General features: G+C 39.0%; 1 protein-coding gene across 6 annotated transcripts in view; it reads right to left on the bottom strand.

Annotated features, from left to right (window-relative positions):
* Positions 1-23,040, bottom strand: part of relch (RAB11 binding and LisH domain, coiled-coil and HEAT repeat containing) — a 102,160-nt gene that overhangs the window by 19,278 nt on the left and 59,842 nt on the right. For all 6 annotated transcript variants that reach the window (XM_073024284.1, XM_073024288.1, XM_073024283.1 and 3 more), the window contains 10 exons: positions 22,713-22,803; positions 12,992-13,063; positions 12,767-12,907; positions 12,479-12,643; positions 5,514-5,661; positions 4,625-4,781; positions 3,936-4,059; positions 1,340-1,388; positions 637-722; positions 434-540 (listed from right to left, as the gene is read on the bottom strand). In XM_073024284.1, the coding sequence (XP_072880385.1) occupies positions 434-540; positions 637-722; positions 1,340-1,388; positions 3,936-4,059; positions 4,625-4,781; positions 5,514-5,661; positions 12,479-12,643; positions 12,767-12,907; positions 12,992-13,063; positions 22,713-22,803 (1,140 nt within the window). The remainder of the gene's footprint in view (positions 1-433; positions 541-636; positions 723-1,339; positions 1,389-3,935; positions 4,060-4,624; positions 4,782-5,513; positions 5,662-12,478; positions 12,644-12,766; positions 12,908-12,991; positions 13,064-22,712; positions 22,804-23,040) is intronic.

The raw sequence follows: 23,040 nt of genomic DNA, 5'->3' as shown, positions 1-23,040 counted from the left end.
GTGGCCACAAAAGAATCCATTTAGTAACATGTAAGTGATAATAAACCTTAATCTTATTCACCAAGTTTCTAGATACCCTCTTGTTCTTGCATCACCATCAGCCTTACACTTCGTGTAAACTGCATGTAGAAGACCCCAGCTGAAGGACGCAAGTAAATTTTTAATTAACTAGAAACACTATGAAATGCCCATATCCTGGTCTTGCGAGGATCCATTCAGAATAAGGTTCAAAATAACACCCTCAAAGAAAGAAGGTGAAAGAAGACTTTGGCAATAAAATTGGGGAGCTGGGAGCAATATATAAAAAAAAAAGTGTAGGAAACATGACTAACTAGGTTGGTTACTTCTCAGTAGATATACACAACTGTAGTAATGTAGGATTAAGGACAACATTAAATGATAAAGAACATTCATAAATTGTCATATAACTTACCCCAATTCCACAAATGAGGCCTTCAGACTATCAAGTGGTGCATGCGATAATGACAGTGTGGTCATTACATCTTCCAAAAATCCAACTAAGAGTTTCCTGTCTTCTTCCTAGCAGAAAATTACAGAGCATAGAACTTTCAAAAACACTATCAGAGCAAGAAATTGATTGTTGAAGATGGAAGTTGATATTTACAATGGTATTACCTGATTGTAACAAGTAAGTACTCCAGTTGCATATATGGGAACAGTGGCCTTTGTTAGTACTCCATTGCCAGCTGTAGCAGAAACATCTTTTCAAAACAAAAATTAAATGGACAAAGTTACTTCACTGCTGAACTTGATTTATTTTTGCAGAAAACATCTCGTGATTAATTTAGCATAGAGGCCAATTTTAGAAACGTACAGTAATCATTTCCAGAAATATTATATTATACTATCATTAGAATAATAATTTCCTTGCTATACCAAATCTGAAGCAAAACTCACCAAGGCTTACACTGCTATTTTCTACAGGAAAGCCAAATCTAATTTTTGGTCCCAACAATGATACTTAATTTGTTTCATAATGAGCATTAAACCTGACAGCTGCTCCCCAATAACGGCTGAAGAGTTTGGATGCCAAAACCATGTGTCAGCAACAGTACAAGTACCAGCAATGAAACAAGTCTTTTGGTAACCAAGCACGGTCCCACTTGGGAAGCAAAACATATTGTGTAAGCTGTACTGATAATCTCCCTACAAAAAAAATTTACATTATTTTAAGGGTTGTCTTTTACTGAGTAAAAAAACAAATTGTACAGAGCTAACTCATTTTATGGTAGCTGAAGTTATTATATTCTTTTACCCAAAAGTACAAATTAAATTTTCAATAACTATAAAGAAATATAAAACTTAAGGTGTGGCTTACCAACTGCTTCTTCTGATAGTCTCAGTATTTCTTGAAACTGTGGTTTTACCTAAGGGTGTACAAGTTACTACATTAGATTGCAGGAAAGACAGGAAATTATAGAATCACACTGAATTACTTTCCAAATGATAGCCTTTGCATCAAAAGCAACATATTAAAAACTAAATACTGGAATATTATCTCTTGAAACTTGAATACTCAAAACACCATTTTCAAGAACTGTTTTAAAAGTAAAATAGATAGAGCCAAGAAAGAAGCTCCAAGATGCTACTGAAATTTGTTAACCAATTTTCCCAGTTGGTCTCATCATCTGTGCCGATGTACTGGATGTTTGCTCCAGAAGAACTGCTACTTGAGAGTAAACGTGTGGAGTAACATATAATCTTGACGTGCATAGAGGACTAATTTGATTGGGATTGCCAATGTGGATCTAAATATGTTTTAAAAAGTAACAAGCGCAAAGCATTAGAAGAATAATCTTCTAACTAGTCTCAAAGATGTTGTCTGTTTGCACATTCTCCATGTGCCAGCAAGGGTTTTCTGTAGGTGATCCAATTCCCTCCTATATCCCAAAGACATGTTGGAAAATTAATTGGTAAGTTATGACTAGTGTACCACATGACATGTTGATAGTAAAAATGGAAAAAATAGGTTACTGCAAAATAATTAGACTTGGGTGTATTCGAGAGGCCAACTTAGATTCAATGAGGTAGAATCCTTGAACATTCCCAATGTTACAGTTAAGTGACTCCCAGATGGGTGACAGTTTATAGGCTGAGAGAGACTGAAGAAAACATGGCTAGAGGAAAGATTACTGCTAAATGCAGTAATAAAATGTGGGTTATTGAACGTGCTTGGAACCTCTACATAACCCAGGGAGTGTCCAGAAGGAAAAAGAACAATGTTATAAAGAACAGCTCTGCTTAGAAGATGACGATAGGGGACAATTTCTTTGAACCGGTAGGTCTTGAGGGCGCGCAACGTGAGTTCCAACTCAATATTCTTTTATTATTATTTAATAGCCACTTATTATCCAATGACCACAGCAGCAGTTTCAGGATCAGAACCAATGGGAATGCAAGCTGCTTTACACTAATTTCCACACAGAAGTAACACAAGAGTTCCTGAAGTGAAATTTAGTGCAACTCAACAGAATTAGTAATGGCAACATAATTGTAAAAATTGTTCTATTTTAGATGAATTCAATAGCAAACAATATTTTTCTTACTTTTTGTTGAGCCCTGTAATTCATTGACATGAAGCCAATGCAAATCAGGGGATAAGTACAGGGCTCTCATAGGTAGCAAAACTGTGCATATATTAATTGTTTAATGGCAAACAAGTACCCAAAAAAAAGTAAACTATCAAATTGTTTAGAGGAGCCATTACTTGAAAACAAGAGGAGCAACAAAAATCCAATGGAACAAGATTAAAGTGACCCATAATCCAGTATGCTTGAATGATTATGTTATACTGTTAATATTTGTAACAAGGACTTTCGGATATTTCATATTCTTACAGTACTTAATGCAATAAGGATCACATCAATCAGTTCTGAAAATTTCACAATGACCGAAGCCACAATAAACCACTAGTGAGCATTCCAACATATAGTAATAGAATTCAATGACAAAAAAAACACAATGTTATAAAACAGTGCCTACTACCTGCCACTTTGCGTTTCACCTTAAGTAATGACCTTAACTTCACATGCAGAGAGTATGTGAAATAAAACAAGTTCTGCAAATTTCACCACCGTCCTCCTGCCACCCCTACCCTCAGATCTTCATAATGCTTAAACATTTAATATTGGTGAGAAAAATTGAGTAACCCACTGAGAAGAGGCATGGGTTTCAGGTGCCCTCTGCCACTTCTCTTGGGAAACAGCCTCTGGATTTTGCCTCTGAAATAAAAGTATATTAAAACTGGGTAAACAAGAATAATTAAAACCAAGAAATGTTTGCTTGGCAGGAAAAGACACTTGTTGTAATGTGGATTCTAACCTACTATTTCATTACCTTGGGTAACATTTTACAAAACTTTTTTTAGATTCTCAATTGATAAACTCCAAACAAAAAAAAAACACAACAACAATATAGATTGACAGTTTAGGCAGATTTAAAGATTAATGCATCAATAAAATAAAAATTTCTCTCTATGGTGACATTGCACAAAACGAAATCACAGGATATGGATACATTGAAGATTATATTTGAGTTTTTATAATTATTATCACCTCATCTCAGCAAGGTGTGATCAAATTATTGAGTTTGACCTAACTGGAAACTCATTTTGAACAACTGCAATAAGATGTCCTATTTTACACTTTATCTGTAAAGAAAATTAGATATTGTATTAAATCTAATTTGATTTAAACTTCATCTAAGTTAACAAGAAATCCAAATATTGCAAAATCAGGACAGCTTAGTAGAGACCCGTCTTTTGCCTTTGTGCACAATGAAAAAAATTGAATAGTCAAAATATACGAACATTTGGATAATGAAACCAGGTGACATGCGGCACACAGATAAATGTTATATTTGTCCAAGTTCTCTTCTGTATATAAACAAGATCACCAGCAAAATTATTAACTCACCTTTGTATTTGTAAAAATTTTACCAAATGTCCTACATAGCCTCCAGAAATACCGGGAGAAATCATGAACGCAGGATGTTGAGGTAACATTAATGTTACCAACAGTTTCTATTAGATGTGGTAATCTGCAAAGAAAGGAGAAGCTCTTACAATTTAGGATTCACACTGCAACCAGATCCATAATAATTGATAAATGACCAAAGTAATAATTACTAATAATGATTAGCCCAAGAAAATGCTTCCAGCAACTCGATTTCTTTAGTACGTAGGCTTAGCCAAACAAATCCTCTGAATACAATAAAAGAATTTGTGTAAATAATAAGCCTCTTAAAACCTGAAAATTAAACCAAATGGCTTCAAATTCAAGGATGCCTTCATTGCCATGTTAAATATTTAACATGGGGTTTATTCAAAACAGGCTGATAGGTTCTTGATTAGTAGGGGCATCAAAGGTTACAGGAAAAAGGCAGTGCATTATGTTGAGAGGAATAATAAATAGGCCATGATGGAATGGCAGGGCAGACTTGATGGGATGAATGGCCTAATTCTGCTCCTATATCTTACGGTCTTACACATTTTTAAAAAGCTTAAAAGATGCATGTGAAAACGTTCAACATGTTTGTAATTCAGAAGTATGGTCTGGGGTGATGAGCTTTAAAGTCAACAAGTAGTAGAATGAAATCAACTTACAATTGATTAACGACCCATAATAGGTTCTCCCAGCCAGTGGTGCCCTCGTGTTCCAGTTGGTTATCATACAATTGCAATAGCACCGATAATTGTTCTCTACTTCCAATAATTGTTGCCAAATCCTGAAGGGGGGAGGCTGGTCGAGGGAACCTGGTCACTAAAGACATTTTCAAAAATGAAAATTGAGGTCATAGAGCACATATATATTATGTCCATGGTTATATTTTCAATAATGGAAGCATTTTTCACTTTCGTTGTCTCCTACAAAATATAACAAAGGAATTTGGTGTTCTGGAGTTGACTGAATTTAGCTATGTAATTTAACTCTAACGAGAAAAGTCCCCTCTAGTTTAGTCTCATCACTGATCTAGGGTATGTGAAGTGACATTTGGTTAGCTTCCGAGCTAACCAAAGTTGATAATTTACCTAGTCAGAGACCATACCTATCAAATAACCTCACTGGGAAATATCATGCCAAATACTTCTCAATCTATGCCCAGTCCTTCCTAGCAAGTAAAGTTGCAGAATATCTATTACTGCTCATAATTCCATTAACTCCTGCTCTCACCAATGAAGCAAATGTAATCTAATAGGAAAGGGGTTTGCATGGATGTGTTCAGCAGTAGTTCCAAGCTTTTATTTATTATTTTTAATTAGAGATGCAGCACAGCAACAAACCCTTCCAGCCCATCAAGTTCTTGCCACCCAATTACACCCACGTGACCAATTAATCCCAAACTGTACGCATGACCTATCAAAAGTCATAAATGGGTGCAACAGGAAAGCACAATAACTTCCAACATCCAGAATGCTATGATTTAATAATGTGAAAATTGCCTTTACTTATTATTTTGTTTACAAAACATCAGATCAATGTACAATACACTACCCTCTATCTGTGGTACTTCGCCATGAAGTTTTGCTTTGCTTGCAAAAGGAGCATTTTTCAGCACCACGGCAAATAATGGTGGAATCAGTGACTGCATTGCTGAAAGATGCAGGTGTAGCTTGTGTTCATCGAGCCCATGTTCTCCATCCTAAATGGGGAAAATGCAGAAACACAAGTGTTAGGATTTCAAAAATTATACATTGATTGCAAATTGAAAAGCTAGATACACTTTCAAGACACCAACCTAACAAAAATCAAATCTTAACCTTAATTGAATATCAAAATTAAAGTTTACAAGAAAGTACTCAAAGTTTTTGAACAATTTTGACCATCAGCTAATCCCAAAGTAACTATTCAAACATTCATGTATGCCCACTTCACACACCTGACCAACACTGATTGCCTTATAACCCTTATAGGCAATAACGCAAAGACATTGATGTCTATTTCTGCCCATGTTGATATATCATTAATGATGAAACTATTGTAGAATATACAAAAAAACACCAGCCATTTTCACCTGTCTGGAAGGTACAGAACAAAATTCTTTACTGGTAAAAATAAAATGTTTAAAAATAAAGGCACTGCTAAAGAAGCAGCGGTTTGATAAGCAGCTTGAGAAGAAGTTGTCTGGAATCACTTATTTGTTTGATTGTCACCTGTTAATTAGTTATTCACCGATCAGTGGGGAGCTGAGTTAGAAGACCTTTTACCATAGGTCTTCATACAACTGGATAATAGTGCATACATTTAACTGTTACTTCTGATACTACCCTTGTCAAAGAAACCTCACCTTGCCAAGTTTAGATTTGGAAACTAGTGCCTGGAAACAGAAGCAGAAATGAAGTTGGTACAAGAATGATATCCTCGAATGCAGTGTTCCTGAGGATAAGATTAATTATATACAGGTTGGACTGCCTGATGTGTGAAGTAAACTAACATGGTTGAAGCTCATGACTCCCACAGAAGTTCACATCTTTGTGCAAGACCCAGGGCAGAAACATATTGGGTTGGATAACACCGACTAATAACCTGCCAGCCCAGTGAGAACTTGAGAGTATGTACCAGTGGGTTAAAAGGCTTCCAGGCCTGCATGCGGCAATGTGTGGAATGCACTGGGGTTCAGGTGCATTTTAATAATCATTCACTGTTTGATAAATCCAGGGACAAGAGGGTACTTTGATCAGAGGGGCCAGATACACTTTACACCTGCTCTTCCCCACCCCCAGCAAACTACGTGATAGACAGGAAACTGAAGAGAAAAAAAATCTTGAAATCAGCAGTTAGGAAAACGTAGGAATCCACTAAGGAAGTGGCAACAGAGCACTGAATAACTATGAAGAAAACTGAGGCAAGGTAATGCAGGTTTATGAAAGAGAAGTCAATTTTGATGAACTTGTTACTTTTTTTGCACGATAAAGTCAGTACTGTTTCAATGGAAAACCTTCAATAAGTTGCCACATTAAACAAGATTAGGGAAAGTGAAACTGGGGGTTAATTTGTAAGCATATAACTGAAGATTAGTCAAAGGCAGGGACAGAAGAAATAAATAACATTGTAAGTTTGGAAGGCCATTATTGGAAGGATGGTACATTTTTCACATTAGACCCTGACTATTTATGTTGTACATTCATTATTTATAATGAGGGGATTTAATGTTATTTGCTGATGATACAAGTGGTTGGCAGTGTGGGCTGGGAGCGGGACGCAGGAAGCCGTGCAAGGCCTAAGTGAATAGGTGATGTGGCAGCAGATGGAACAGAATGCAGTACTGTGCAAAGGTATTAGACACCTATGCATAGCTAGGGTGTTGAGGACCTTTTCACAGTACTGTATTTGTCAACATGGATCAGAAAGCAAGTTTGTAAATCAGGCAGGAGGAAAGGATGTTGGGAATGGCGAAGGTGGAGCACCATGGGAGTGATGTGGAACAGCTGACAGAAAAAAGGAGTGCTGGGGCGGGGGTGGTATGGATGCAGACATACCCAGCCCTGAGATCAGGCAAGGTCATTTGCTTCCAAACAATTGGTTTATTGATCATTACAGAATGTCTCTCTCTGGTGCTTCCCACTCCCTCTCCTCTCCCTTCCTCCTTTTCCCAACCATGACTTCCCTCTCTCCTTGCTCCCATTCTCAGTACACAATAGTGACCCATATCAGAATAAAGGTTTATCATCACTGACATATGTCATGAAATTTGTTTTAGTTTGCAGCAGCAGTACAGTGCAAGACATAAAATTACTACAGTACCGCGCAAAAATCTTAGGCGCCCTTAGCTATATATATATGTGTCTAAGGCTTTTGCACAGTACTGTATGTAAAAATGCAAGATCATCCAGTTTGGTAAAATAACAGTAAAGTTGGAGAATTTTTTTTAATGGTAATAGGAGATTGAATGGTCTAAGTTCTGAGAGGGACCTATTGCCTTTGTACACTAATTATTGTAAGTTGAAAATGCAAGTACAGCAGTCAAATGGCACATTTACTGTCATTGCATGAGGATTCAAGCAGATGACAGCAAGAGGCAGAACAAGCCAAGTGTGATCTAATCCATTACACAAAAATACATTAAGAAATTCTTACTGTTAATAATACACATGAAAAATATAGCTTGGCAACACAAAAACCCAATTTGCTCTGTTGCAAAATTGTGGCTTAACTACTGATCTGGAAGCAGATCTCCCAGAAGCCACCTATTTTAATTCCACTTTCCATTCTGATAAATTAATCCATGGTCCCCTATACTGTCGCGAGGAACAACACCTTATATTCTGCCTCCAACCTGATGGCATGAACATTAATTTCTCAAACTTCCAGTAAAGGCCTCCCCGCCCTCTCCTTCACCAGCCCCCATCCCCTTTTCCCTCTCTCACCTTAACTCCTTGCTTGGCCATCACCTCTCTCTGCTGCTCCTCACCCCTTTTCTTTCTTCCATGGCCTTCAATCCTCACCTATCAGACTTCCCCCTTCTCCAGTCCTGTCTCTCTTTCACCAATCAACTTCCCAGCGATGTACTTCATCCCTCCCCCTCCCGGTTTCACCTATCAACTTGTGTTTCTCTCTCCCCTCCCCCACCTTTTAAATATACTCCTCATATCTTTTTCTCTTCAGTCCCGCTGAGGGGTCTTGTGCCTGAAATGTCAACCACTCTTTTTTCCTATAGATGCTACCTGGCTGGAGATCCTCCAGTATTTTGTGTGTTACTAACCTGGCTTGTAAGTCAGGAGGTCTTTTATCTTGAACAAAATAATTTTTATTTCTACCACAGATATAAAGTACTTAACCAGAAATCAGTCTCTGTGGTCTCATTCTTCCTGAGTTTTTCCACAATGCTTCCCCTGAAAACTTCATTCACTGAGGTGAAGTAGTACCAAACAATTTGCTAATCTGGAGGGCAGAGTTTAGGATGATGGCTCCTAGCAGCGACTCCTTCGCTTGCATCTTCGGAAACAGTTCTATTTCTATCTTTTGCAGGGTTCTTTTGAAAACCCCGGCCTAGAGTTACATGCTGATATCGGTTCTTTGTGGGAATGAACCCACTATCAGGGCCGCTTTTCGATATGCCAAGGACGCCTACAAGGTGCTGGATTTTCGTGGCTCTGGGTCTGAAGGTGGGCAGGTGAGAGGTTGGTGCCGCCGCAGAAAACTGGTGTGTCGTGGGAGTACACCGAAGTTCAAAAGCAGCGAGCTGGCTGCTGGCTCTGTGCCCAGAGACCCGAGACAATAGGCAATAGGTGCAGAAGTAGACCATTCGGCCCTTTGAGCCTGCACCGCCATTTTGAGATCATGGCTGATCATCTACTATCAATACCCGGTTCCTGCTTTGTCCCCATATCCCTTGATTCCCCTATCCACAAGATACCTATCTAGCTCCTTCTTGAAAGCATCCAGAGAATTGGCCTCCACTACCTTCCGAGGCAGTGCATTCCAGACCCCCACAACTCTCTGGGAGAAGAAGTTTTTCCTTAACTCTGTCCTAAATGACCTACCCCTTATTCTCAAACCATGCCCTCTGGTACTGGACTCTCCCAGCATCTGGAACATATTTCCTGCCTCTATCTTGTCCAATCCCTTAATAATCTTATATGTTTCAATCAGATCCCCTCTCAATCTCCTTAATTCCAGCGTGTACAAGCCCAGTCTCTCTAACCTCTCTGCGTAAGACAGTCCAGACATCCCAGGAATTAACCTCGTGAATCTACGCTGCATTTCCTCTACAGCCAGGATGTCCTTCCTTAACCCTGGAGACCAAAACTGTACACAATACTCCAGATGTGATCTCACCAGGGCTCTGTACAAAAGCAAGAGGATTTCCTTGCTCTTGTACTCAATTCCCTTTGTAATAAAGGCCAACATTCCATTAGCCTTCTTCACTGCCTGCTGCACTTGCTCATTCATCTTCAGTGACTGATGAACAAGGACTCCTAGATCTCTTTGTATTTCTCCCTTACCTAACTCTACACCGTTCAGATAATAATCTGCCTTCCTGTTCTTACTCCCAAAGTGGATAACCTCACACTTATTCACATTAAACGTCATCTGCCAAGTATCTGCCCACTCACCCAGCCTATCCAAGTCACCATGAATTCTCCTAACATCCTCATCACATGTCACACTGCCACCCAGCTTAGTATCATCAGCAAATTTGCTGATGTTATTCTCAATGCCTTCATCTAAATCGTTGACGTAAATTGTAAACAGCTGTGGTCCCAATATCGAGCTCTGTGGCACCCCACTAGTCACCACCTGCCATTCCGAGAAACACCCATTCACCGCTACCCTTTGCTTTCTATCTGCCAACCAGTTTTCTATCCATGTCAATGTCTTCCCCCCAATGCCATGAGCTTTGATTTTACCCACCAATCTCCTATGTGGGACCTTATCAAATACCTTCTGAAAATCGAGGTACACTACATCCACTGGATCTCCCCCGTCTAACTTCCTGGTTACATCCTCGAAAAACTCCAACAGATTAGTCAAGCATGATTTACCCTTGGTAAATCCATGCTGGCTCGGCCCAATCCTATCACTGCTATCTAGATATGCCACTATTTCATCTTTAATAATGGACTCTAGTATCTTCCCCACCACCGATGTCAGGCTAACAGGTCGATAGTTCTCTGTTTTCTCCCTCCCTCCTTTCTTAAAAAGTGGGATAACATTAGCCATTCTCCAATCCTCAGGAACTGATCCTGAATCTAAGGAACATTGGAAAATGATTACCAATGCATCCGCAATTTCCAGGGCCACCTCCTTTAGTACCCTAGGATGCAGACCATCTGGACCTGGGGATTTGTCAGCCTTCAGTCCCATCAGTCTACTCATCACCGTTTCCTTCCTAATGTCAATCTGTTTCATTTCCTCTGTTACCCTATGTCCTTGGCCCATCCATACATCTGGGAGATTGCTTGTGTCTTCCTTAGTGAAGACAGATCTAAAGTACTTATTAAATTCTTCTGCCATTTCTCTGTTTCCCATAACAATTTCACCCAATTCATTCTTCAAGGGCCCAACATTGTTCTTAACTATCTTCTTTCTCTTCACATACCTAAAAAAGCTTTTGCTATCCTCCTTTATATTCCTGGCTAGCTTGCGTTCGTACCTCATTTTTCCTCCCCGTATTGCCTTTTTAGTTAAGTTCTGTTATTCCTTAAAAACTTCCCAATCATCTGTCCTCCCACTCACCTTAGCTCTGTCATACTTCTTTTTTTTAAATGCTATGCAATCTCTGACTTCCTTTGTCAACCACTGTGGCCCCTTTCCCCCCTTTGAATTCTTCCTTCTCCGGGGGATGAACTGATTTTGCACCTTGTGCATTATTCCCAAGAATACCTGCCATTGCTGTTCCACTGTCTTTTCTGCTAGGATATCTGTCCAGTCAACTTTGGCCAGCTCCTCCCTCATGGCTCCATAGTTTCCCCTGTTTAACTGCAACACTGACACCTCCGAGCTGCCCTTATTCTTCTCAAATTGCAGATAAAAACTTATCATATTATGATCACTACCTCCTAATGGCTCCTTTACTTCAAGACCATTGGGGACAGAGCTCGGAAAAAGCAACACAACAGATTTTTAACACCATAAATTGACGAGTTGTTTTGTTACATCTCCCCTCTTGCTGTGAGATGGGGACCCCTCTTTTCCCCCAGAGGGGAGGGGGAGAGAGGGGGCACCAGCCTGTGGTATGTTGAATTACTGGGTGAACAAGTAGTCTTTGGGGTACTGCAAGTCTGCTTTGCTGCATGCTTGAGTGCTCAGTGGAGGACACAGATGCTTTTTTTGCTGGTGAGGGAGTGGGGAGCTGAGGGGGGGGTTTTGGGTTCCAACATTTAACTGTCATTCATTCTTCGGGGCACTCCTCTGTTTTCGTGGATGTTTGTGAAGAAAAAGAATTTCAGGATGTATATTGCATACATTTCTCTGACATTGAATGTATTTTGAGTCCATGAGTTGGTATGCAACAAAACTACTGAAAGCCAGTTTGTTAACATTTTAAACTATAACTGGACAAACTATTATATTATGCACACTTGTTTGATTTATTCTGAGCTTTAAATGTAGACAAAAATGCCAATAACAAAATAAAAAAAATTAATATAGCCAAATTATAGTATGAATAAGCAAAGAGCTTCAGCTTATTGTAAAGGCAAGAAAACTTACTGAAGGAAATTCCAGAACTTTACATTTTGAAGACAGCTTAGAGTTTGATATTGAGATAAGAGCAAAATTAAACAATTAAATTTGAGGACAACAAAAAAGGACATAATCCAAGGAATACTGAATTGCAGCAGATAACAATCAGAAAGGGTCAAGACCAATGAACATAATTTAAAGGGATGACAATTTTAAAACTGAGGTGTTGCTCGAGCAAGAGACAATCCAGGTTGGCAGGTACAGGGGTAATGATTGGTAGACAGGACTTTGCACCAATTGAAAAGAAATACACTTGCATTCTTCTAACCTACCCTGAGTATTTTATCAATGTTGCTTAGTAGAGTTGGAATGAGATGCGACTGGAGTTTACCCAGTTCTGTAGTCCATGCTGCAAAGGCTGGCAGGAAAACTTGATGTGTAGCACTAATCACCCTCTCGGAGGGATCACTTAAGGCTGACATTTGCAGTTCAAAACCCTGTGGTGGAAAATACAAGCTTTATTAATATATCAAAGGACAAAAGTGGGAATTTCCAAAAAGATATTTCACTTGAATAGAAAGGAAATACTATAACCATTGGTTCTTGGTGTAATACCATACCTGCAAATACTTATCAGGATCATCAATGTATGCCATAATAATACCCAGACTTTTAATGACTGCCTCTCGCACTAGGTCTGCCTTATCTTCTGTCAACATCTGCTGCAGCATTGAAAGCACCAATGAACTGCGAATCTCCTTCTATGAGGAAATAAAACAATAAGTTTAGCCTGGTAAAGGATTTGCTTGTTTGGCTTTGGATAGAAAGACATGAATTTTTCTTACAGGCAAATAAGGTGCAAGTGCTCCACAGGCTTCGGCCACCAGTAACCTTCGTTCTGGATACTTGTGATTGATCTGGGGAAAGAATAAATGAATAAAATGTTCTTTACTTTAATGTTAACTCAGTTTAAGTTCATGCCATAACTGCACAGGTAAGTGGTTGAAAAGGAATACCACAGAAATCAATTTACTGAGAAAATTGCATTTGCATGTCACAAACATACTAAGGATAAATACATACTCAAATACTCAACTTATCAGGTACATTTCAGTAACCTACTCGCACAAAAGTAACACTGATATCCATGCTTAAATAATTAATTTCACTGAGAGTGGATTTAAACATTGTCTAAATAATGAAATGCCCATCTTGGACTGATCAGTATAGATGAAGCATGGCAACAAATTTCATAATTTCAACACCAGTATATAAACTAAATTCACAAAATACACCAATTTGATTCCTGGCTATCTGTTTTGATACAGAGTTATCAATAAATCATTGTTCACTTTGCTTCAAGTACAATAGGTTAAAAATACGAGGGGTGATTGATAAGTTCTTGGCCCAAGGTAGAAGGAGTCAATTTTAGAAAACCCAGCACATTTATTTTTCAACATAGTCCCTCCTACATTTACACACTTAGTCCAGCGGTGGTGGAACATATGGATCTTGGACCTCCAGAAAGTGTCCATGGCAGGGGTGATCGATAAGTTCGTGGCCTAAGGTAGAAGGAGATGAGTTATACAGCTCTCATTTCATGCACATGCAGTTTAACTCTTTGAGTGATTATGCAGAACGTTTGAAGTTAATAACTCAACAGTTAATAACTCATCAGGGTGATTGGTAAGGTTTGGCCTAAGGTAGTAGGAGATGAGTTATTCAAACTTTCTGCATAATCACTCAAAGAGTTGACCTGCATGTGCATGTAACGAGAGCTGTATAACTCATCTCCTTCTGCCTTAGGCCACGAACTTATCAATCACCCAATTGTGGACACTTTCTGGAGGTTCAAGGTCCATATGCTCCATGACCGCTGGACTAGGTGTGTAAATGTAGGAGGGGACTATGTTGAAAAATAAATGTGCTAGGTTTTCTAAAATTGACTCCTTCTACCTTAGGCCATGAATTTATCAATCACCCCTTGTACTAATATTTGACTGGTGGTCTAGCAATACAGAAGTCATAAACAAACCCAAAGGTCAGATGGCAGTAACTGAACTCCTGCTTGACAAGTTGATGTAACACTAAAAGCAGCAAAACCAGAGAGTTTAAGTGTCTGACAGTCATTGTATCCAGTGAAATGCCTTTTCCACTCCCGCACAAGTTTCCTGTCATTGTCGAATATGATGAACAACCACCACTAATATTGATAGTGTTCTAATTTGTTCAGTATTTAATTTAAATACATAATTTCTTACTCAGTCAAATGGTAGTTTGTAATTTTTAAACGTTTTTAAAAAACTACTTCCATGAACCTTCTGCTCACTAGGGCAGCTGCTTAACTGGATTAAAATGTACTGCTCCCAATGTGTCCCAATTAACTGGAACCCACTGTATATCGTTAACTAATAGCAATACAAACAGCACTGGAAATACTCAGACCCGACTTCATTTGTAGAAAAAGTAATCCTTCAGATGAAGGTCCACTGCCTGAGTTTTCCCTGGCACCTTCCATAGCCAGATCTGCAGTTTCTCCTTTCTTCTTCACCAATTTACAGTTTGGCTATGATTTTTCTGATTAACTTTGCTTTAAATTCAAAATACATTATCAAATTATGCATACTGTTTACACCTTGAGATTTGTTTTCTTGCAGGCAGCCACAAGGAAAAAAACACAATAGAATCCCTTATAAAACCCCACACAGCAAAGATCATCAAACACTCAATGTGTGCAACAAGAACAAATTGTGTAAACAATTAACACACAGAACATTAACCACCGAGTCAATGAAAACCGCAGAGTTTTCACATTAGTTCAAGAAGAATAAAACTGTAGTGCAATTTTTTTTAGAAGCACGCATCCTGCTCAGCCAGAAGGGTCAGGGTTATTTATATATATTTTAAAATTAGTATTCTGTAATAGTCCTTGGTTTACTTATCATTGAACTATTTAAGAATCTTTAAAAATACAAGGCTTGAGGCAGCACCTAATCTTCCAGTTTGCACCTCTTCTTGTCATCCACCGTATCAGCTATTGTTTTGAAATTTTCAGTTGCACTGAATGTTGCACACAATGACAGGAAACCTGTGCGGGAGAGTTTTTAAAGTGGAAAAGGTATTTCACTGGATACAATGACTGTCAGACACTTAAACTCTCTGGTTTTGCTGAAAATTTACACTCAATGCTACCATATGCTGTACTGTGACATTTATATACTTGTTCATTTTGTTTCAATTAGAGTAACGTGGCACAATTTTGAGATTCAACAGGAGAGCAAACCATTCAACTTCCTTGAAACTGTATGTTCAAACACTATGGCATAATTCTTAAAATTTGAATGGATTTTGATATACAGATCATCCTTCTGCCTCGACAGTGAAAGTATCATTTCTTACCTGGAGTTAAATAATATGCAAAATATCAAATTATACCAAGCTCAACGGAGAAGAAATTTGCCTTGAACTTGCATTGTTAACTTAATCATTCACTCAATTTAACAGCTACACGAAGGGTTTCTCCTGGTTCAAATGTGGGAAATTCCCATGTTTTTCCCTTTGCAATAGTTTAGCAAGCCTACAATCAAGTAACAATGCACACTGATATTCCATCCAGAAAACCATTTTAGACAGCAACATGGAGCTTCTGGTTGTTTTACCAACCATGATTTATATCCTTGGGGTGGCAGAGTAGCTTAGTGGTTAGCGCCAATGTTTTACAATGTTCACAGGTTGCCGTTCAATTCCTGCTGCTGCTTATGCAGGTTTATATGTTCTCCTTGTCCACATAGGTTTCTCCCAGGTGAGCTGGTTTCTTCCCACATTCTAAAGACATACGGGTGAGGGTTTATGAGTTGTGGCAATACTGCGTTGATGCTGGAAATGTGGCAACACTCGCGGGATGCCCCCACCAAAATCCTTGCCGATTTGATTTGACACAAACAATGCATTTCACTATATATTTAGATGTACATGTGACAAGTAATGATTATGTTCTTAGGAAGGTCCAAACTGACCACTCTTTATTGCACATACATGGCTCCTACATGGACAGAGTTAGGAGTACCACATTTCTGAGAGTGTACATAATGGATCATCTCATTGACGCCACCTCTTTGGTCAAGAATACACAGGAGTGTCTCCACTTCATGGAGGAGATTGAGATTGAGGCTCCCCCAACACATTTAACCAAGCACCATCGAGAGTGTCCTGACCAGCTACATCACTGTCTGATACAGGAATTAGACCATAAGACAGAGGAACAGAACTGGGCTATTTGGCCCATCGAGACTGCTTCACCATTTCATCACGGTGGATCCCTTTCCCTCTCAACGACATTCACCTGCATTATCCTGTAACTTTTAATGCCCTGACTAATCAAGAGCCTATCAACCTCTGCCTTAAGTACATCCAATGACCTGGCCTCATCAGATTCACCATCCTCCGGCGAAAGAGACTCCTCCTGTTCTCTGTTCTAAACAGACATCCTTTTATTCTGAGGCTGTGCCCTCTGGTCCTATACTCCCTGAACATACAAAACATCCGCTACACATCCACATTATCTCAGCCTTTTGACATTTGATAGGTTTCAACAAGGTCACACCTCATTTTTCTGAATTCCAGTGAATAGAGGCCCAGATCTATCAAACGCTCCTCATTTAACAAGCTTTCAATTCTGGAATCATTTTTGTGAACCTCCTCTGAACTCTCTCCAATGTCAGCACATTGCTTCTTAAAAATGGAGCCCCAAAACTGCTGACAGTACTCGGTGAGGCTTCATCAGTCCTTATACAGCATCAACAGTTTTATACTCTAAAACTCTTGAAATGCATGCCAACATTGCATTTTTCTTCTTCACCATTCATTCGGCTGGCAAATTTACTTTAGGGAATCCAAATGAGGACTCCAAAGTCCTTTTGCACCTTGGGTTTTTGAATTTTCTTCCTGTTTAGAAAATAGTCTATAGTACATGACCATACACTTCCTGACACTGTATTCCATTTGCCCATTCTCCTAATCTTTTTGCAGCCTCCCCGCTTCCTCAATACTATCTGCACTCCCAACTGTCTTTGTATCATCTGCAACCTTGGCCACAAAGCCAGTAATTTCATCATCCAAATCACTGACATACAACATTAAAAAAGTGGTTCCCATAGCGAACTCTACGGAACACCACTAGTCACTGGTAGGCAATCAGAAAAGGCTCCCTTTATTCCCACACTTTGCCTCCTGCTAATCTGCCAATGCTCTAGCCAGCATCTTTCCTGTAATATCACAGGCTCTTATCTTGTTAAGCAGCTTCAGTTGCGACACCTTGTTGAAGGCCTTTTGTTTTAGGATCGGGGCTGCTCTGATGAAGGTCTTACACCTGAAATGCCAACTGTTTTCTTTCCACAGATGCTGTCTGACTTGCTGAGTTACTACAGCATTTAGTTCTTCTTTCAGGTTCTAGCACCTCTAGTTTTTTTGACTTGTGCTAACCTATTTTAAGTAACTCAGTTTTAAGTTCTAAATGAAGTACAAGCCTGCTCCGTATTGCTGACTGTTGCACTTAGCAGTTACTAATCACAACCTTCCACCTGACTTGTTCCAAAGTCCCAAACTGAAAAAACTGCACAAACAACTGCTAGCATTCTATTTGCATAAAAGGGACAATTCTTGAAACTTCTTCAGACGAAGTTTCATTTGTCTTCAAATTAATTCCTAATAATTGCTGATTTGTTCATTAACTTAACATTTAGTTCTCTGCCATTTTCCACGTTTTCTGTGCCTCTGGGAAGGTGGGACACAAAAATATGATTACTTCCTCTGCCATTTTCTCATCTTCAATACAATCGTAATGCATTTCCTCATCTCCAGTGTGATTGCAAGTGCTTGCCCGAGGAGCCAATGTTGCGAAGGTACCGTATGTGGAATTATAATGGAATATATTTAAAGCAGAACATGGTTTAGCAGGTAATTAATGAGATCTTCTGATGTCCTGATGATCGAAGTCCTGATGAACGGTCTTGGCCTGAAACTTTGACTCTTATTCCTTTCTATAATGCTGCTTGACGTTCTGAGTTCCTCCAGCATTTTGTGTGTTATACTGGATTTCCAGCATCTGCACAATCTCTTGTGTTTATAAGTTGATCCTCCTTGTGTTGGTAGCCCAGACCGGTAGAAAATATTCTAAATCTAGAAAGTTATGCAGAGGTCTGGTCTTCCATCCCAAGGAAGGAGATACTTGGAGCAGTGGTTAATGTGATTGATTCTCTGTACTGCAAATATGTTGTACAAGGAGAAATTAAGCAAACTGAGGTCATAGTCAAGAGATCAGAAAATGAGTGGTGATCTCATTAAACTTCACAAAATTAATGTGTTTTATAGGTTACAATGTAATGGCTAGCACATCCAGAACCAGGAGTCACTCATAAAATAAGGGACTGGCCAGAGCTGTGTAGCAGCGTCTTCATCTGGAAGGCTGTTAACGTGCCTATGATAGGCATACAAGCTCAGTTGCTCAGCACGTTCAAGCCAGAAATCAACAGCTTAAGGGAATCAAGGAATATGGGGTTAATGTAACAAAGGGGCTAAAAAGACCACTAATGAGACAACTAAAAATTGTGTTCTTCAGCACAAATTGGGTTTGGATTCTTCTACTTAACCTTGGTCACTTATCTTCTTTCTTGGCAACCTCGCTATTGGTATATCAAAAGTTATTACACATGATTTAGCATGTGTGACCATTGCAAGCAGTGGGCTGATCATAGGTAATTTCTACGCTGGGAATACAATTTTTTTTTAAAGTGCTGGTTCAGGAAGAACTTGAAAGAGGTTTTTAATATGTTCATGATAAGAAATTAGATGCAGACATTAGTTAACCAGAAAGAGGAATTAAAAGGGTGTTAATGGAAACCCTGGACATTTCAGATAGCCAGTAAAGAGTTAAAGGTTTGTGCATTTTGAAAAGTAGCCAAATTCCAAAAATTTAACTTCTGTATTCGATCTGCTTAGGAGTATATCATTAGGAAACTGGCTGAAAATTGTACTGTGAATAGGACATTAGTGACGGTCTTTCACAGTGGCAGAGGCTTGGGGTGGGAGAGGGACAGTTTTACAAAGCAAACAAGAGACTGGGGCAATATCACAGAGAATGACCAAGTTCAAGTTCATCATCATTCAACCTTACAAATGTACACAGCTAAATGAAACAACGTTCCTTAGGGACCAAGGGGCAAAACACCACACATCATATACATCACATAAAATAAAAGTAACACAATATTAACAGACAAGTATTTTGTAGATGTACAAGTTGACAGAGTGCATACAGAACAAATAGTTAAATATACAGCAGTATAATGCCACTGGCACTGTCATAAATAACGTGTACTAGGTGGTAGCAGGGTGTTCCGAAGTCTCATAGCCTGGGGGAAGAAGCTATTTATCCATCCTAACAGCCCTTATTCTTATATTGTGGTACCTGCTACCCGATGGTGCTCTAGTAGAACGTGACCAGAAGACTGGGGATAATCATGTTCATTTCATTTGAAATAGTCCACAAAAAAATTGCTAAGTTAATTATCCTAGCTGCTTGTTATTCAAGCTTAGAAGGAAATAATATGACATTGGAACTGAGGATTAATACATATAACAGACACATGCAGAAAATGGGGGAACTAATATAATGGGCAAGGAAGTGTTACGAATGAGGAGCAACTCTGATGGGCAGAAGGGTGCAAAGCCCCCCCCTTGGAGAACCGCAAATTGCTACTATTCCGATGCTGTTATCAAAGGAAATGAGAGAGATAAACAGCTCATACAAATTTATGAGAGAGGGGCACAGCACAGGTTGGAATGTCTCCTATTGACAAAGAGAGAGATTACTGCTATTGTCTCTTGGAGAAGGAATCGAATATTGAGTACTGTTCTATTCATTGAAACCCCTCAGGGGGCAACCAGAGTGGTCTGGTTGAGGGATTGCATCATCCCAACCTGATTGACACCTGAGACCCCGTGAGTGGGGATAAAAGTAGGGTCTGGGGAACACCCCTCAGACGCACCAGGAGAGATGCTACGAGACCGGTGGGGGCTTGTGTGTGTGTCCACCCTTGCCTGGGTGACGAGTCCTCCATGGAACGGTCTCGCGAAAGGATGGAGACGGATCAAGATTGTAAAAGGAAAGTCGGCAAGTTACTCTCCTCTCTCTCTCCCCAACAATTGCAACACAATGAACAACAACTACTGCAGCCTGTATGAACTGAACTGAACTTTATATTTCCATCGGACAATTCATTATCCCCTAGACAACGATAGAGCTTATTTCTTATTGATTATTATTATACCCGCACTTTTAGGTTTAGTATTGATGACGTATATTATCTGTATATTTGCATTGATATTATTTTTGTGTATTTTTACTAATAAATACTGTTAAAAATAGTATCATCAGACTCCAACGGACACTTCTATCTTTGCTGGTAAGTAACCCAGTTACGGGGTTCGTAACAGGAGAGAAAGAAATAAAGGGTGAAGCTGATGGAGGATGTTGGGGAAGGGTTTATAAATTAAACAAGGGAGAATGATAAGAAAGACTGTGAATAAAAAAATTGCAGAGTAAAACATGAGAAAATACAAACAAAGGAGGCCACAAAGGAGCTCTGTATGTGCAACGGGAATCCTTTCAACAACAGCACAAATTTGATCAATGCTAGCTGTCTTTCAACACATGCAAACTAGGCAGATTTGCATACCAAGACATCTTTTGCACTTATTTGCCCTGTTCTTCCCTGCCCTCCAACAAGATGGTTGTTGGAAATATAGTCAACTCAAAAGAAAAAAAATACTATAATTTTCACTTTACTTGGTGTGAGGTATTGTCTTGATCTAAAGTGTTACAGACAAGAGAATATCTGCAGATGCTGGAAATCTGAGCAACACACAAAATGCTGAGTTCCTCCAGCATTTTGTGTGTGTTGCTTGGGTCCTGTTGAAGGAATTCTGTCAAAAATGTTGACTATACTCTTTTCCATAGATGCTGCCTGGCCTGCTGAGTTCCTCCAGAATTTTTATGTATTTTGCCAAAATATTATACGGTTATTCAAAATGGTACTTTAATGGCTTCCATACTTAGAAATAGTATAACTCGGGATGCTACAGTTAGACAAAAACAGTTCACAAGCTAAAGGATGCCAACAACTTTGGCCGCATGGGTCTCAATGGGATTGTTCTGAACCAAAGAAATAGTCATTCGTTTTATGGACATACAGTCTGTTCTGTCATTCCATAAGATTATATATAAACATTGACATCATTATTGTGTTCAAAGACTCCATGAAACAGTACAACATTCTCACCAACTCTTAAATCCCTAGCCTGTAAACATGCAAGTGGAGAAGAAGTGTGAAGGCTGGTATTGAGAAGCTAATCAATGGAGCCATGTTTGAATGGCAGAAGAAATATACCAACACACAATCTAGCCATCTGCCTCTGGCTTTCCCTCTGCAAGCACCTCCTGCCCCATCTGTGAAACAGTGTGCAGTTTCTACAGTACTGTTTTTTGGGGGGGTTCTAAGGTGACTGATGGGACCTTAATGGAAGCAGGCCATGCTTAGTCAGGAGGAACTATGCAATCAGTAGTGTAAACCTACACTGTCAGGTTCTGCTTTCAGTTGATTTCCACTGAAAGCAGAATCTGATTCGATGCAGTGATTAAAAAAATGTCTTTTAAAGAATTTGGCTTTTAAGTCCTCATGGAAAGAGAGACTTAAAATTGCTATATGTTTATTATGTTGCTCTTAAAACTTTAACCAAATTGAGTCAGACAGAGTCCAAATAAAAGCATTTGGCCTGCTTTTGTGACTATGGCCTGACAGGGATTATTTGTGTTACAAGGTGTATGTGCGCTCTTTCAGGTATCAGCAAGGAACACATCCAGCAGCTTGTCGAATAACCTTTCAAGGGAGAATTGAAGATGGGCCTTTCTCCTCATAGTTCTAAAGAACAGTTGTATCCTCAGTTATACAAGAATCATGGGTGACCTTGAAGGAGGCTGGATGACACTTTGGTTTCAGAAAATTTTAACCCTTTCAAATAACAGACGCAAGTGACAATGAAAGTTAAATTCTACTTGTCTGTTTACAGCAGTATGCACAAATAAACAATCTTATCCTTTGCTTTCCTTGCAGACATTTGTCTAATATAATTACAACATCCAGCTGTGAACAGTTTAAGTCAAGTTTAATTGGTTAAGTAAACTTTTTAATTTGAATGTAATAAAGTTGTGACAATCAACAAGATAGTTTCGCAGTAATTATCCACGGCTCTGAATAGTTTTAAAACTGATCTCAAGCATGTATCAAATTTATTCGGTTGCAAACTGCAACATTCACAAAACATATTTTATGTGGTGTTTGATGTGATGTGGTGTTTTATCAAGCATTTGACATGGATTAGTTGCTAAATGTTAATAGATTTTTAAGTAAAACTTGTATGCATTAAGTTTTACTTAGAAAATCAAAACAATATTATTATACCTGATAACTAATTCCAAAGTTAAGCTGCTTGATTAAAATATTGTTTTACCTGCTCCCAGCACTGTGGTAGTAGTTCAGCCTCAACACGAGTTGGACCAACATGCCGAGCAAATGCAACACAGCCAGTTAGAATCATCTGTCTAAAACCAGAAAAAGGAAGGTAAATTAATACTGAACCTAATCACAAGAGAATTTTCCGACATTACATCCCATCAAATTTTCTTTCCATTTGACCAAGTGACTTTTGAATGTTTCCCATTTTATTGACATGACCATTTCATGGTGAATGGTGATTGACACGACCATTTCATTTCAAAACACATACATTCCTTTTTAGTCAAGTTTTCAACAGAACCAGGTGCAACACAATGAACGGC

This window comes from Hemitrygon akajei, chromosome 20 (assembly GCF_048418815.1).
Source record: "Hemitrygon akajei chromosome 20, sHemAka1.3, whole genome shotgun sequence".
In the NCBI taxonomy this organism is placed as follows: domain Eukaryota; kingdom Metazoa; phylum Chordata; class Chondrichthyes; order Myliobatiformes; family Dasyatidae; genus Hemitrygon; species Hemitrygon akajei.
The sequence above is the reverse complement of the archived record's forward strand: the minus strand, read 5'-3'. Positions and strand labels throughout refer to the sequence as shown.